Raw genomic sequence first — 18,021 nt, 5'->3', positions numbered from 1 at the left:
AAAATGATACGCACATCCCATAATCTCTGGAAATAGAAATGCACATGTTAGTATTTTTTAATGAAAGAACTTGATAGGCACAAAGCCCTCCTGGCTTAAGTGATTTAGGTCATTCACTCAACTTGGTATCCCCTTTCCCCTTCCTTTCCCTGTGTCTGTCCTTTTATACTTGTCCCAGGAATCATCCTTTCAATATCTCCCTTAATTAGCCTTCTCTGCCCTCCAGGCCTAATTGGGTGTTCTTCCTTTTCTTCTCCTTAGTGCTCCCATTGCATTATATATGCTTCAATAAGTATTTCTACATTTTTTATTTTGAAAAATTTCAAACTAGTACAGTAAATACCCATATACCATTCATTTAGGTTTGCCAATTTTGCACACATTTTTTTGTTTTTCTCTCTCCCTCTCAGTGCTGGGATTGGCCTCACACATTGCTAGCTGGGTGCTTTACCACTGAGCTGCGTTCCCAGCGTGTTGCATTTTTAATGTATAACATGCATATTTACAAATATCTGTGTGCTCAGACTTCTTTTTCTGAATCCTTGAAGGAAATCAGTGTCCCACACCACTACTTTTGTTAGTCACCCACTACTTTTTTACACAGATCCTGCTATTTTTAGATTAATTATACTGCACAATTTTTGAGATTTATTTCATGACAAATAATTATGAAACAACTGCTGTGTAACAGACACTGAAGTCGAAACTTGAAGTTCTCAGTGTGCAGACAGCCTGACTATAGGATGTTTGTGTGTGTGTGTGTGTGTGTGTGTGTGTGTGAGAGAGAGAGAGAGAGAGAAAGAGAGAGAGAAAGAAACATGACAGGATCATAAGAGGGAGAAAATGTTACATTTGAAAGCAGAGAAAAGAGCTCCTATATCCAGATCTGTGGAAGTACCATCATTCATCCATTTATTGATTCATCCAGTCACTACCATGTATCCTTTACTCTATGTTAGGCTCTGTGTATACACAACTGAGATTCTGAACCTTTAAAGAACCTGATCTTAAGTAGGGGACTGAGAAGATCTTCAAAGAATACAGTGGAATGTGATTGTTGATGAGAACTGGATACTTTGTATACAGAGGAAAGGGAAACAGGGAGTGTGCCTGAGTATTTCTGGTAATGCTTGGGTGGTAATTTTCAGGATAAAGAGGAGTAAAGTAGGCAGGTAAAGACTGAGAAAGCACACTTAAACTGAGACATCAGTATATTTTAAGCGGAAGAAACCTGAAAGAATATAGAATGTTCCAGGAACTGGTAGAAGTTTAATGTAAGGGGGTGGCAAATGCTAAGAGGCAGTCGTGAGAAAAGGGAAGGCACAGGGCTACAGGCTTAGGTCCAGGCTGTGAGGGACCTTCTGAGTTCAGATTAACAGTTTGAAAGCCATGAGACACCAGTGAGCAATTCAGGTGGGATTGTGACAGATACTAGATTTGTGTTTAAATAATCTTACTCTGAAGAAGACTTTGACAATGATTGATCTTGATATTTTTATTTTGGGGAGATTAAATCTCTCTTTCATAGAAGCTAGCTGTTATATTAAAAGTGATTCAGAGACAGATTTAGGTAATTGTTGTACATTCAATAAATTAACCAAATAATGGATGCCTCAGCCGGTTTCTCTCACCTAAGAATTTTATTTTCTTTCAGATTTTTTTTCCACAGGAAAGCAACATCTAATATTAAATATATTACTTGCAGCAAGGAGATAGTAGTTTCTTCAGCTAACATTAAGAGAGGGTGGGAGGGAGGAGAGAGGAAAAAGGAATAATTGTACAGCTGGATTTGTAGGATACTGGGATGTCATTTAAATCTTTTTGTTGTTGCAAAATTTTTTGTTGAGTAAATGAGTAGGAATTAATCAATGAAAACATGAGAGTGAGTCTGAGACTTCATAACTGATGCAGTGTTATGTTTATTGAACCAATTAAGCCTGATTGACATGCAGATTGCAGCAGCTCTGACACTGCACCCTTTGCTCACAGCACTGAGGTTCTCTGCTTCTTCAGTTCAGGTCCACTGGCAGGATCAATGAGCTGCAGGAATCTTGTCAGAGATAGCATTACTGGGGTTGCTTATGCAGATATAAAATTATATGACATAAAATCAAAAAAGTTACCTAGCTATTGGTTTTAACAAATTATATTTGTTTTATACTCCCACAAATAGTCAGATAGCATAGGTTACACTTGCAGTTTATTGCCTCAAAAGAGCCTGTCAGTTTGATTTCTGAAGGATATAAAGTTACTAAGTTGCCTTGCAGTACTGGGTTCCTCAGCTGAAACACCTATTAGTATTTTGGATCTCATAAGTATTTGTGGGAAGGGGTTGTCCCTTGCATTGTAGAGTACTTATCATCCCTGGTCTCCATCTACTCCACTCCACTAGCATTTCTGCCCCACCTCCAGTTGTTATACCAGACAAGTCTAGATGCCCTCTGGAGGGCAAAGGTACCCCTTCTTGAGAAGCACAGGTAGATACATTTATGAGTTAGGAAAAATAGTAGTTCAGTTACCCTTCCCATAATGTATATTTATTCATTTCTAAATCCATGAAAATACCTATATACTACAAGTATATAAAACATGTAAAACAAATGCATGTTTCTCAATATTACACACACATACATATATATAGAGAGAGAGAATGGTTTGGAACTTTGAGTGCTCAAAGTTAGGGAATATTTCATAGAATTAACAAGTCTGAAATACTTGTTGAATTTTTGTCTTAGACCAGTGTTAAACTGTTTCTAGCCATCCTTTTTTCTTTTGGACTTATTACCATGTTAATTGTACAAATTAATGGGTTTCACTGTGATACTTCTATACACCATGCATTGGTCATGTCTATCCACCGTTATTTTCAGTAAACACCTAGGAAGTGCTGTGTGCCAGGCATTCTGGTGCTAAACTAAGGGCTTTCACTACAAGGTTTTGTTTATTTTGTAAAACAGTCCTATTCAAACAGGTATTGGTAGCCCTATTTTAGATTGGAAAAATCTAAAACTTAAAGTCTAAACACAGATCATAAAGCTAGTTCATACTGGAATTAAAGATTGGGTCTTCATGCTATAATTATTTCTGGTTTGGGGGAATTCTTTTGTTCTGTTTCTCTTTTTTGGCTCTGGGTGTCAGACACAGGGTCTCGAACATATTAGGCAATCACTCTCCCACTGAGTTACATCCTCAGCCCTACAGTCATTTCTTTATTTGATATATTCAACATGTACCTACAGTGTACCAGGTACTTTTTTTCTGTTGAGAAAATGTCAGTACCTGCTCTTTTGTAGATAATATCTTCAATAGATCTTCATATTTCATTATTTTTCATACTGTTTCTGAACCAAATTAAGATCGAGATTAATTCATACACAGCCCAGAAAATGTAATTTATGTATATATAGTAGCCATATTTCATCAAAACCTTTCTCCTAAAAAGTATATTGGGTAAGTAGATTTTTTTGTTCCCACAATATGTTACAAATTTAACATTCCCTTGTTCCTCATGTACAATTCCTGGAATACAGTTGCTTCTTTCTGTAATTTGGCCAAATAACCTAGAAAATAGAGACTACTAACTGCCTGTATTTTACAGCCTAATTTGTAATATCTTTGTTTGGCAGTGCCTGCATCTTTTATGTTTAAAATTCCTTAAGACAAGGACATCTGTACACAATGTAGCTCTAGTGTGACTTACAATAACTTTGTGTTTTTGTTATCTCAGTGAGAGTTCACTCGCAAGGAGACAATGCATCCTTTGTAACTACTAGTAAAACACTGCACAGTATGACATGTGTAGCATATGCACAGAGTAATGGAAGTCAGAAAGGATAAGTTCAGTGTCTGCTTGTTACCAGTCCAGAAATCCACTTCCATCAGACTTGGTGTGGAAGATAGGAGAAAATTTACTTGTGAATGACAAAATTTCATTCTTCTTTGTGGCTGTGTAAAATTCCATTATGTATAAATACCACATTTTCTTCATCCATTCATCAGTAGTGGGGCATCTTGGCTGTTTCCAGAACTTGTCTATTGTGAACAGTGCTGCAATAAACGTGGGTGTGCAGGTGCCTCTGGAGTAACCTTAGTCACATTCCTTTGGATATAGCCCCAGTAGTGGGATTGCTGGATGATATGGCAGATACATGTTTAGTTTTTTAAGGAGCCTCCATATTGTTTTCCAGAGTGGTTGTACTAGCTTACATTCCCACCAGCAGTGTATGAGGGTTCCTTTTTCCCCTGTATCCTTGCTAACATTTGGTGGTAGTGGTGTTCTTGATGGTAGCCATTCTAACGGGTGAGGTGGAATCTTAGTGTGGTTTTGATTTGCATTTCCTTTATGACCAAGGATGGTGAGCATTTTTTCATATGTTTTTTTGGTCGTTTGGATTTCTTCCTTTGAAAAAGGTCTGTTTAGTTCAGTTGCTCACTTCTTTATTGGTTCATTGATTTGGGGGGAGTTTAGTTTTTTGAGTTCCCTGAATATTCTGGTTATCAGTCCTTTGTCTGATGTATTGCCAGCAAATATTTTCTCCCACTCTGTGGTCTCTTCAAGTTGTTGTGCAGAAGCTTTTTAATCTCATGTAGTCCCATTTGTCCATGCTTTTAGTTGCTAGGCTGATGGAGTTCTACTGAGGAAGTCCTTGCCTATACCTATTGTTTCCAGGGTATTCTCTGCTCTTTCGTGTACTAACTGCAAGGTTTCAGGTCTGAAATTAAGGTCCTTAATCTACTTTGAGTTGATACTAGTACAGGTTGACAGGCACAGATCTACTTTCAGTTTTCTGCAGGCAGATAACCACTTTTCCCAGCACCATTTGTTGAAGAGACTGTTTCTTCTCCATTGTATGTTTTTGGTGCCTTTGTCAAAAATATGGTGGGCATAGCTGCATGGATTCATATCCGTGTCCTCTGTTCTGTTCCACTGGTCTCCATATTTGTTTTGTTCCAGTACCATCCTGTTTTTATTGCTTTGGCTCTGTAGTATAGTTTGAAGTCAGGTATTGTGATACCTCCAGCATTGGTCTTTTTGTTCAGTATTGCCTTGGCTATCTGTGGTCTTTTGTGTTTCCAAATGAACTTTAGGGTAGATTTTTCAATCTCTATGATGAATGTCATTTGAATTTTTATGGGTATTGCATTGAACATATAGATTACTTTTGGTTGTATAGACATTTTTATTATGTTGATTCTACCAATCCATGAGGATGAGAGATTTTTCCATCTTCTGTAATCTTCCTTTGATCTCTTTCTTTAGTGGTTTGTAGTTCTACTTGAAGAGGTCATGTCCTTTGTTAAGTTTATTCCTAGGTATTTAATTTTTTTGAGGCTATTGTAAATGGAATTGTTTTCCTATATTCTTTTTCAGCTTGTTCATTGTTGGTATATAGGAAGGCTGCTGGTTTTTGTAAGTTGATTTTGTATCCTGCTACATTGCTGAAGCTGTTTATGGTGTCTAGAAGTTCTTTGCATCTTTGAGGTATAGGATCATGTCATCTGCAAATAGGGATCTTTTGACTGTTTCTTTACCTATTTGTATTCCTTTTATTTCTTCTTCTTGCCTAATAAGGCAATAACTCTGGCTAGAAATTCCAGGACTATGTTGAATAGAAGTAGAGAGAGTAGGCACCACTGTCTCTTTCCTTACTTTAGGGGAAATGTTTTCAGTTTTTCCCCATTAAGTATGATGTTGGCTATATGTTTGTTAGATATAGTCTTTATAATGTTGAGGTACATCTTTGGGAAATTCTTCAGATAAATTTAGATACTTTGCACTACCAACCTTAGAATGGCTGCACATGACTTATTTAGAAAGCATTTAAGTATGCTAGAAATTTGAAATGGATTCAGGTCTTATCTTAGCAAACTCAACACTTACACCATATATATTGAGGTAAGTTTTCTAATGAATTATTCAAAATCTATATTATCAATAATTAAAATTTGAAAGTAATATTATTTTCTGTAAGATGTTTTCTGATAATTTCATCATTGTATAATCCATTTTATTGTATGGTTAAGTGAAAAGTTATTGCTCAGTTTAACTATTCTACTTACATTTTAGTAAGGAGCCAAATGTTTAAATATTTGCTACTTCAACATTGCTTCATAACAAGGCAAAGCAACTTACATATTAAAATTGTCATTATGTTTTTCTGTTTAAAATCTTAAAACTTTTCCATTTTTAATTTGGCATTTCAAATCCAGTATATGTAGCTGAGCCTTGAAGTTCAGTTTATCTTCCCTAAGTAATACAGAGGTTGCTGGCAAGATGCAGTAGAGGTTAAGTTGGTGGTGTTTCCATCTAAGTTGCTTTTTTTCCCCAAAAACTCTGATTTCTGAGAATGGAATTGGGAAGCCTTTGCTTAGTTTTACTTTTTGTCTTAATATAAGTTTGTGAACAACTCATAGACTCTGACATTAGTGTAAATGGAATGGCGTTAACATTTTATTTGTTAAATATCATTTGAAGGGCTACAAGTTCATGAAAAATTTTCCACAAATTCCACAGACTTTTTTTCTTTCCTAAGATATTCTCTTAACTTAAATGTGAAAGTGTATTAAACTGTGCACACTTTAATATATTTACATGTGTAAATACACTCATATATGTATAAATATACAAATTAGAGACATGAAGGAACCTTTCAAAAACCAAAGCAGCCTGTGCCAATTCAAAGATGTGCAGGAGTGACAGAACTCATATTCTGTGAGCCTTCTTCATTGTTAAAATGAGATTGCTGTCTCATACAACTGCTAAATGCTATATTTACTCTAAGATTTCATGATCTATTAACTGCAAAATTAAAATTGAAAAAAAGGGAGTTGTTTTAGTGATCACAGTGTAGGAAAAAGCTGTTAACTAGGCTTGTAATCATAGTGGGTTTGTTGCAATATGAGTATTGAATAATAGCTTTCTCACCTTGAATTTAATTCCCATTAAAGGTGTCTTATTCTGGTGACAGAGACAATGTATCTCTGATTTCAAGACATGACTGTTAGAGAAAGTACATACCTTTCATCACATTTGATTTTTTATTGTTGTGCTGGGGGTTCATTGTAGCACTTACAAAAGTGCTACAATGAATTCACCCCCTCCATCATGCCAAGTTGATCTTTCTAGCACCTGATTTTATTCTACTTCAATCCATTTTTCTTATTTTGCTGTGTGAGTCATCTTGCTGAGCTCTGCAGAGTATAATGTAATATCCTTAGCACCTAATAAGCTGGCAGATACATTTCCATTTGAATGTAGATGCTATAGAAAATTTAACTGAATTAAGTTATAATGCCTCACTACTTTTAAGTGGTCCATGATGGAGGATTAATGAATTTTTTAGTTCATCATTATATTTTGGAAATGTGGCCATCTGATGCTTTTGGGGAAAAGATTATAACAGGTACAGTCAGCAATTTAAATACATAGGCATAATGAAGAAACATGTATCATAGCAATTAGGAAAAAGAGCGAGTCTTTGAATGTTGTCTTTTATTCATTACAAAAATTTAAGGACATCAAATTAATTACTTAGTAAGTAAGTTATTTTGGATGTTTTTTCCCTCTGGTACCATCTCATTTTCCCCCCTTAATTAACAGTGACAGTATAGTTTGCAGAATATTAGACATTGATACAGCAGAGAGAATTAAATGATGCAGTGGTCATAATTTAAATGGAATTGAAGATGTATTATATATTTACTTAAATAATTAAAGCCGCAAATTCCAAAGTGAAAATATACTAGACATAGTCTGTATTTGGTATTTTAAGTGATCTGATCAACTTAGGGAAAGTGATTTATTTAAAAGTTCTCCACCTTTCTATAGTTTTAAACAGGTTTTTCATATGAAAAAGTTAAAAATTGCGTAAGTGGAGTGAATACTGTAATTCAGTGTTGACAATTTTTAATATTTGTTAAATTTTTCTGGTTCTGTTCACCTTCTTTTTGTTTTGGGTAGGAATAGGCTTGAATATTTTAAAGCAAATCCTAAAAAACATGTCATTTCTTATGCAAATTAATATTCATTGTATACATAAGGACTTTTAAAAATGAGCCCTTTCTTTATCCTTGGTTTTACAGAAACATTTAACCTGAAAATAGCTACAAATTAGAAGAAAGAAACGGCCTCTTATCATAAATTTGCCACGTACAAGGTTGTTTTCCTTGAAAATTATCTGATTTTTGAAAGTCCAATGACAGAAATGATTTTGTAAAGGATTAGGATAGAGAAATGCCATTTTCCACTTGTTGCATAATGAACACCTGTAAACAGAACACTCTGAGGTGTCTCTAGCTGAAAGACACCTGTACTCCTTCATGGTCAGCGTTGGCCGGCAGCATCTCCTGGCGGCATTGCATAGTCACTCCCTAGCTCTGTTATAAACGATTAAGAAGTCACACTATAGTAGCTTAAACCCATAGAGTTCAAAAATATGCCCTGGCATTTTCCTTCTGTGTCATGGCCACTCAAACCGTGGTGCCAACTTAGAGTTGAAGAAAGGTGACTGAAAAATGGAACTATATTATTCATTGGATAAAACAGATAAAATCTACCACACAAGTCAGAGTGTTCTGTGTGGATCTAAGCATACAAATAGAAAATTAGGAAAGTAGAGCAAGGATATTTGAACTGGGAACAAGGCAGATATAAATCGCCACTTTTACCACCTCCTGCCCACAGCCCACAGGTCTTGTGTTTTCATTGGTCAGAAGAGGGCTTGTAAAGAGGAGCATTGTTGAAGAAATTGACTCCATCATTTTTCTTACTTTTCCTCTGCTATTCTTCTATTTATATGGCAGAGAAGGTAGCTTCTAAACTGTGTGCATTATGAGGAGTTGAGGTTTTTAAGCCTCTTTGTATTCTGTAGTAAATAAAGATGGGCTTGCCCAAAAGGATTTTTCTTTCCTTCCTCACATGAAGTATTAATACTAGAAGATTCCTCTTGCCAATCTGTATGTAGCTAGTCTTACATTAGTGTTAGAGAATTGAAAATTAATTCCAGTTGAAATATTAAATTCACTGCATTCTGAAGATTATCAGTCAAGATAAACACCACTGATTACCTTAGAATTATTTATATAAATATTGACATCCTGTATAATGAAAGAACTCATAAAAATAATTAATGTTAATAATGGTCATACATGACCATATATTCCATATATTTCTCAAATCTTAAAAGGAATATTTTCTAACTGGCTAATACAAATAAGAAATATTTGAGATGCAATGTTCCCCACAATTATTTCCCTTAGACTTCAGAAGATCCAATTTTAGATCGCCATCTTTTGTTTCCTACAGAACTTTCTACATTAATATGTATTTTTTCATTGAGAAAGACTATATTCTGTTGAAATTTTCAGATATATACAAGTATTTGATTCAGCTGTCTTAGAAAATATTTTCACATATTGTCTTGAGGAAATAAACGTAAATTGAATTGCAGTTTATCTGTTGTTTTAATCACTTGTCTAATACAGTGATACAGTTGGCACTCATATATGGAGTCCTAAATAAAAAATTCGTTGAAAGTGCTATTGTTATTTGGAATTCATTTCTGAAATATGAAGTAGAATGAGATGTTTATGATGGATTAGACTTGCTCGCTAATAGTTGTTGGAAACTTTGATTTGTCAGATTGTTATTTAGACAATCATGTTAAATCTTGCTAAGAGGAGAACCACAGCCTGAGAAGTACACAAGAAAACTGGTGGTTGTTAGTGTTTTTAGGAGTGCAGCTGCTGTAGTCCTTACATGTCACATACTTCATGTCATGTGCTCCGCATCTCTGTCCTAGTTGATGCTCTGGGGAGAGTGGCGCTTCTGCAGCTTCACCTCAAGGTCAGCCTGTTGCCCAGTCCCCATTTTCTGCTTATGTTTCCCCTCTCTTCTCACTTCCTCTTTTCCCTCCTCCTCCCTCTTCCTGTCTCTTCCCCTAGACTCACAGTGATGATGGCAATTAAGTATGAGAATTTGCTTGAAAAGGTCACTACTGACATTGTTAATAGTTAAGCTCAGGTCTTTCTGTTGAGGGCTATTGGTATGTGGACAGAAGCTACAACAAAGCAGCAATTCCTATACACTTAGCTGTGTGGTAACTCAAAGTGGCTGAAAAATTTCTGCCATCAAGGATCATTAATGTTGGGTAGTGACTTTGTGCATTTTCTCCTGTGATCAAAGCCACCTGAGCATGCACAGTGACTTTTCTTGGAGGTTCAAATATTAAAAGCATTTTAGCTTTTTCTCCAAACAGTTGTTTTTATTGAAGTTTATATTTTTGGCAGGCTATAGTTTGCTTTCCTGGATGCTTTTCAGATTGCTCAGAATCATCTTTGTTATTATTGGAACAATGATTTTCTAAATGACATTTATATTTAGTGATTGCTGCAAATAAGAACTGAAGAACCTTGAGTGTGGTTGGAAAAACTTTCAGATCATTAGTCAGTTGTTAGGTATAATCTTCTAAAGAGTTACCAAGAGTGGCTTTGTAGCTTTTGCCCCATCCTGCTGTGTCTAAAACCTTGACTAACTATATCCAGAGTATTTTGAGCTTGAATAAGATTTCAAATAATTCAAATGAATTATAGTAAACCCTTCATATGAGAAGTACAATTTTTTCACATATTGTATCTTCGTATAGTTACTAATTTTTCCCTGTGTACATTGATAACATTTTTTGCTTGCTATTACACAGGCAAACTCTGAATCATCAAAATATTCATGCTAATTCCAGGTTAGGATGTTTTGTATTTTTGTTTTGTTTTATTCTTAGCAGCAAGTCCTTCCCCCCATACATATTCATTAACATATATCAGTTGTAAAGGGGATTTCATTTGTGACACTTACATATGTGCTTACAGCTTACCTTGACTAGCTTCACCCCTCCATCATTCTCCCTTGTCTCCCTCTCCCCTTAAAGCAATTTCAATAGGTTCCATTAACAGCAGGTTCTTATACCATAGTATTTGAGAAATAAACAGTAAGTAAAATTGAGCACGAGGAATGGCAATAGAATAAACTGACTTTGTGTCAGAAAATTTTTCCTTATTTCTAAAAACAGGTTCTCACAGCAAAAACCATACATCTTTTTTCTAAACTAGTGCTCTACCACTGAGCTACACCTACCAGCCCCACAAGTTTTATTTGTACAGTTTTAAAAAGACAGCTAAAACTTTGGGCAGCAGTAGAAGGACCAGGGTTCATTGAGCCTTGCTTACTAAAAAGTCTAAATGTATTTGCCTGAAAGTATAAATGCATTCTGTTCTGTTAAGAAAATTCCTACTTACAGTTTAAATATTTTTTTAAAAGTTTTTTTGAGACAGGGTCTTACTATGTTCCCTGAGCTGGCCTTAAACTTTTCTTTTTATATTTTACTTTTAAAAAATGTTATCATCATATTATTGTCTTACTGGAGGTACATTGTGACATTTACAAAAGTTCTTACAATATATCTTAGTGGCCTCAAACTTTTCATCCACCTGCTTCAACTTCCTGACTCTTTGGATTATCACAAAGGCACACCTGGCTTCAATATTTTAATTTTTTTGTCTGGATGTGGTGGGGGCACACTCCTAGCTACCTTGGAGGCTGAGATTAGGTGGATCATGGTTCAAGGCCAGCCTTGGCCCAAGCCAGCCTTGGTGGCAAGTTCCTGTTATCCCTGCTATGCGAGGAGCCATAGGTAAGGACATCAAGGTCTGAGGCCAGCCCTGGGCAGAAAGATGAGACCCTATCCAAACACAAAAAGATGAGGCCCTATCCAAACACAGATAAAGCTGATAAGGCTGGGAGGCCTGGCTCATGTGGTGGAGGGGCTGCCTAGCAATTGTGAAACCTTGAATTCAAACCCAGTACCACCAGTTATTTTTAATTACAGTATAACAAGCATATCAATATATTTTGATTGCTTACTGAAATATTATAACAGAGCATTATAATAGAACAGAATAAGTAATAGCTATGTTGTTTGCTGAAAGTTGCCTGGTAGAAAACTCATTTTGGTGATGTTACAGTATTCTCCATAGTTACATTTTATCTTACCTTTCTCTATTGGTATTTCTCTGAAACTGCTCTTAATTTAATGTGCAAACAATTCTCTCAATTCACATTTTTTTAACTTCTGTATCTATTCTGTGAAAGGTTTGTTTTTAATCTGATTAAAAATGTTACTCTAGGTTTATAATTTAGTGGACTAAGAAAAGACTAAAATTTGCATTTCTGAAATGCTTAATTTCATTTCATATGATCAACTCAATGAAAGAATTGAGAGCTTATCTGTTTGATGTCACATAATTGTTTGACTGTTACTTTAGTTTTCAACTGTTGTTTGAACATCCTAATCAGCTTTAGCTCAGTGCTCATACTTTTTGATTCCGGGGATTTATGAGGTGTTTGGTGTATTTGTGAATTGATTTGGAAACCACTTTCATGTAACCAAGTCCTCCTAACTTGCTCCCTAGTTACCTGGGAAGGTATGTTAGGACTTATTTAGTAAGCAGAGGTGGTAATATTTAACCAAGTAAGCACACATAAGCATGGAACAGTGTGCCTTTAAATACACTTGGCATTAGAAAGAGCCATGTGGAAAACTAGCTGACCATTCTCACCCTGGTTGTCTTATGCAGGAGGTAAGCTAAATACCACTCGATTTATAAAAGCAAAAGAAACACTTGCTTTCCTAAAATCATAATTAGAATCATAAATGTGAGTACATTGTGACTCTGTGATAGAGTTCTTGTCTCTTGCTGTCATAGGATGTCACATAACATTGTTAAGGAACAAAAGCTGGAGTAACCTCACTTTGTGTTAGCAAGAAAAACCAAAGGGAAAACCACGTGGACTTTCTTGCCCCTTCTCTGTAGCTTCAAGTAATTTGAAGTGAACGAGAAAATAAAACTTTGAAAATTCAGATGTCTATAAATGCTGCTGGAGATCTATCCCAGGCAATTATGCAGAGTGCATTTATCTTTGAATTCTTTGTACTTTGAAGGAAAAAAAGTAGTTGTTGGGTATGACTGCTTCTACTCTGTTGTCTCTTCTCAAATTGGTTGTACAAATTTTCCTCATTTTTTTAAATCCAGTGCTTGTCATCTTAACAATCTATCCAACTTCATTTTATGTTTTTGCTTTAGCATTCCTGGGTAATGCTATTTTATCTTGTATATCACTCTATACTTACTAGGTGTCTGTTTCCACATGTCACCTAGCCATATCTCTCTTGGGAGATTGGTTCTCAGGCAGCAGGTGGTTGAGACTATCCTTCCAGCCTCACAAGGAGGCAGAGGGAAAGCTGCTTGTTGCAGCCTATGGACCCAAGGAACCAATAAAGCAAAGAGTTCCTATAATGTAGCATCATGCTTTTGTTTTGACACCGATTTGTAGTATGTTTTCTCTAAAATCCCCTTCAACTACTCTGCTCACAGAGAATGGTTTTGTGCAAACTGCCTTGCTCTTGGAGTGCTCAGTTGAACCCTACTTTTGGTAGTCTTTAACAGTTTCTAGAATAGGTGGAATTTGGAATTCCACCTTAAAACTTGAAATCTTATGAAGTCTACTAAACCCTGAGGAGTCACAGTTGGGCTTCAAGGGTATTCAAAGGCCCTGAATACTTCTGGAATTTCACATGTGCATTTTTGTTGGGAGTGAGTTCCTAAAGCTTAAGAGGTGTTTTTATGCACTGTACAGAGCCAGAAAATAGTAGAGATGTGAACATTTTGGTTATAGAGAATTACTGTTTCATGAGTAGGGAATACATTATATTACACTGGATGTGCTGGTCTAAAGGATCTGTTGTAACAAGATCAACAAAGGTTTGTTATCCCCTTGGAACAGCTGCCTTGAAACTAACTCCCAAGTGGCTGCTTTTTCAGCATTGTTTGTAGGATTCTCTGGGCAGTTCTGCATTGTAATGATGCTCAGAGGAGAGATGGATGCCTTCCATACAGATATTTTTGATACATTTCTAGACCCTTTACTTTAAAAGCTATGCTACTACCATTTTGGAAAAATCACACTTAACAAAAATGATGAATTTGAAAACTGGACCCAAGACTTTGCCTGCACATACCTCAAATTCCCTGTCTGTAAAGTAGATAATGAACAGATCTATCTTGTACTCACAGCACCTAAGTAAATCCACACTATTAAATAAATATTATTAAATTTATTGCTTATTAGATTTATTTAGATTAAATGAGAATATGACTTTGCAGCCTGTTACTTGGATTTGGATAACAAAATGACAAACATTTTCTTGCTGCTTTTCAAAATGTAAATTTCAAGTAAATCTTTGCTTACTGAATACCTTTATGTTTTACTTTGAAGCCTAAATTTTTGGAAGTCATTCTTGCTTTATAAAGCAGACATTCTGTTGTATTGCTTTGCAATATCCAGTGTTTACAAACTTAGGTTGTTCGGAGTTGATAATTCTAGAGTGTGGACCATTAGATGGCTGTGGTCATGAGTTGGCCAGTCGAGGATTGCTTGCACATTTAATTCCTTAACACACATGTTTTCATATAGTTTCTTTAGATAATTACTACTTATTAGGCCTGTAAAGAAGATCAAATAACTGTAATGTTTTCAAAATTACATCAACTTTTTGTGTAATGCAAGAGAAATTGTACATCTCTAGTAATTCTCAGAGAAAGAATTATTTGGTAGTACAGTACTTAGTTTTAGATGTGATTTGCAAGACACATTTGGAAGACACACACCTTAAGGTGTATATTTTTTAATTAATTTTTTAGGTAATTTTTAAAGTATGCTTTTTGCCTCCCTAAGAATATTTCTATTTGCATTTAGATGTTACTTACGTTAAATCTTTCCAGAGCTATTTTCTTAAGTAAATGAGTTGTTGCCTTCATCCTCTTTGGGAGGGAGGAAAAGACCCCCAGGGGACAGGAAGTGGAAGAGGACTTGTCCTCTTAATACTTTGTAATCCTTTAGGTTTTGTTTTGTTTTTTTTAAGTTTTTTTAAGTTACTCTCCTCTTTTCTAACAGCTGCTTTTCTATAAGGTACACTAGGTTAAATTTTTCATGGATTTCAGTTTACCACACTGCTCAAGTGTGTGTCCAAAAAACATTCCTACAGACAGAGGTCACTTTGTTTTACAGGAGTCAAATCAGCATAATACATTGATCCTTTCAAAACACAGCCTTCAAATGTGTCACTTGTTTTTTAGAGTGATAGTGAAATGGGTGCTATATGGGAACTACATGATAGAATTTCAGCAAAACATTAATATTTATTTGTGGGTCAACACCCAGAGACTAATAGCATTCTGTCTAGAGTTCTTGTCATGGACTGTGTTAGTAAAACAGTAATAAAAATGATGGAGTAGGTCACTGTTTTATATCCTGTGACTGATCATGGTCATCTGGCTGAAGCCTATCCCATGTAATCCCTGGAGTCAACAGTCAGGAACATTCAGTGATATACTTGAGATATTTTTTAACATGTGGTATTTGGAATGTTTAGAATGTCAAAGGATCCTTTGTTATGATCTTCCCCCTGTGTAGTTCAAAAGATATTTTGAAAGTTTTTTTGCAAATTACACTGTGTTTAAATACTTAGAAAATATAATTCTACTAGAGTACTTCAGAAAAAAAAAAAAGCTCAGTTCTAATGAAGAAAATCACACCATACACTGCAGTGATATATTAGTCAAATCTATGAAAAATTCAAGAAAACAGACTATGGTTATTCATTTTTGGCTCAGAAAAGGAACTCTTGTTTTTTTAATAAAGAAAAGAATTTGTTTGATGCTCCCTTGAGTAGCTACACCTTTCTTCATAATTATGTTTTTCACATTTTAAGTTCAAATGTAAATGACTGAAGAGATAGCATAACCTGTTCATATTTTCCACAGAATGTATTAAAGCCTGTTTCTATAGCAACAATGTTTAATTGGCAAAACCCATTCTGTCATACTCTCAATCCTACTTCTCTTGGGTTAGAAATTATTAGAAATGTTCCCCACTGTAACAGACTTGGCATTGTGCTTTGTCATGAAATCCATTCATGGCCAAGGACTTACCTTATTAAATAATTTAGATAATGGTATGCTTGTGAAATAGGTTGCTGTAGAGATTATGCATCTGTTCCAACACCATGTTTTGTGTCAAGAAACCTGCTAAGGATTGGTGTAGATACATCAGACTTGCAAACTGATATTAGCAACTTGTCTCACTTCATGTAAGTGAAGTGTAAATGCTGTCCATAACTGGCAGGAAAAAAAAAAAAGTTTGAAAAAAATTGCAGTCCTTCTGGGCAACATTTCAGACATTTAAAAAGAGTTTATCTCTGGCTTTTTTTATTTCTTTCTGGACTTGTATGTAATGGTATAGAGTGGATTGCTTAGAAACATAGTTTGCAGCTTTCTTTTATGTTTTATCTCTTGAAGCGATGTGCAGTGTTGAAGCAGGTATTTGGTGAGTTTGATTGGGCTACTGCAGTGTTATAAAAATAGATTAAGTAAACAGACTCAGCAGGCCAATGCAGCTTGGATTTGAATCCTTTTGAGACTCAGTATAACTTTACTTGTCTGTAGTTCTAGAAAGGAAAAAATATGAATCACTAAGGTAATTTTAATATTACATAATAAAGGAAGAATCTATTACAGCAAAGAATCAGGTGTTATGTCTTTTATAATTGTTTCAGAGAGCTTTATCAAAGCTTCAGTTTTTAAGCTATTTCAATCTACTGTGTATTTTTTTTTTTTTTGGCCTCTTCTGTTTTTATATCCCTGCAGTAGCATAACCCTCCACCAAATAGAAGACATCATTGCTGTTGGTGTAAAACTGTTATTAAATGAAAGCTAACAATGCATATTTTTGGAAAGAAGGACATTTACCACATTGAAGACTTGAAATATTAAAATTAAATTTGGCTTCTAAAAATTAAAATGCAAAAAAAAGTAAGTGAAACTGTGTTTCTTCCTTTAAAATTCATGACTTCATTTACTTAAAATCCAAAATATGCTTATTCACCCATTTGAATTATTTACCACTGTTGCAGATGTTCTTTAGAAGTGTTTCTTAGTCATATATCATCTTAGTCTCTTAATATTGTTCTTATTGCACTATTGGATTTTGTCCCTTTCATCGGAAGTCATGGAAAGCTTTTATGGCTGAATAGTTAATCTAGGTAAAGTTTCATTATCTTTCTAATCTATATGTGTCTCCTGAGTAATTACAACTCATAGTTTTATAATCATGTATATTCATGAAACATAATATGTGTATATGCGTGTGTGTGTACATTTTGTGGGTAGATTTGACTATCTGAGTGAATTTCCAGTAGTTATGAAAAGAATGAGAGGGTAAGTCAGCTTACAAAGCCCATATAATAAGTGAGCAAAGAAAGTAAAAATAGAGATTAGCTAGCCTCCAGCTCCTGTGTAACAGACCATTCTCGGAGCCACAGACCTTGCACATTATTTTATCACCAATAGTATTTTACTGACCCTTTACCCTCTTGTAGTTTAGTTTTCTGTTTTTGGATATTCAAGAAAAATCCCAAAGATTCATGATATATAATCAACTGTGTTGGTGCTTGGGAGGAAATTTAAACCATGTGCTGTGAGTTGGCCTGATGACTCAGCTGGAGAGAGCACTGAATTGGCTGGCTAGCCTCAATACGGCTTTCTCTGTTGACCATTCACATAAACAGTAACACTGATGAAGTGGAGTATTTGTCCATTTGGGAATTTACAAAGGTCTAGGAGATATACAGTGTTAAAATGCCAAAGTTCTTTTCATACCAGTGCTATACAAACAGGACTTGAAAAATGAATACAGCAAAGGTCAGTAGCTATGGATTTTAGATTTTCAACTTTTATAATTCTAAGTACTCCCAGCCTCATAGTTGAGTGGAACAGTATACTTTCCCCCTGTAATTCCTATGGTAGGAACAATGTCATGCTCCTAGAAGCTTCAGATTCCCTAGTTTTTCACCCACGTACTTTTGTACAGTCTGAGATATCTATCTTAGAGGATACTGTATGGGAAACACAAAG

At 35.2% G+C, this 18,021-nt stretch overlaps 1 protein-coding gene across 24 annotated transcripts in view; it reads left to right on the top strand.

Moving 5' to 3' along the window:
• The window catches only part of Mbnl1 (muscleblind like splicing regulator 1), a 185,781-nt gene that overhangs the window by 104,778 nt on the left and 62,982 nt on the right, over positions 1-18,021 (top strand). Inside the window, exon 2 of one of the 24 annotated variants that reach the window (XM_074073964.1) lies at positions 16,756-16,920. The exons of the other annotated variants lie outside the window; for them this stretch is intronic. Within the exon in view, the coding sequence (XP_073930065.1) occupies positions 16,909-16,920 (12 nt within the window). The 5' untranslated portion in view covers positions 16,756-16,908. The remainder of the gene's footprint in view (positions 1-16,755; positions 16,921-18,021) is intronic. 24 annotated transcript variants of the gene reach the window in all.

The sequence above is a fragment of the Castor canadensis genome, chromosome 5, assembly GCF_047511655.1.
Source record: "Castor canadensis chromosome 5, mCasCan1.hap1v2, whole genome shotgun sequence".
In the NCBI taxonomy this organism is placed as follows: domain Eukaryota; kingdom Metazoa; phylum Chordata; class Mammalia; order Rodentia; family Castoridae; genus Castor; species Castor canadensis.
Note: the sequence above shows the minus strand (reverse complement) of the source record. Positions and strands in the feature narration are given on the sequence as shown.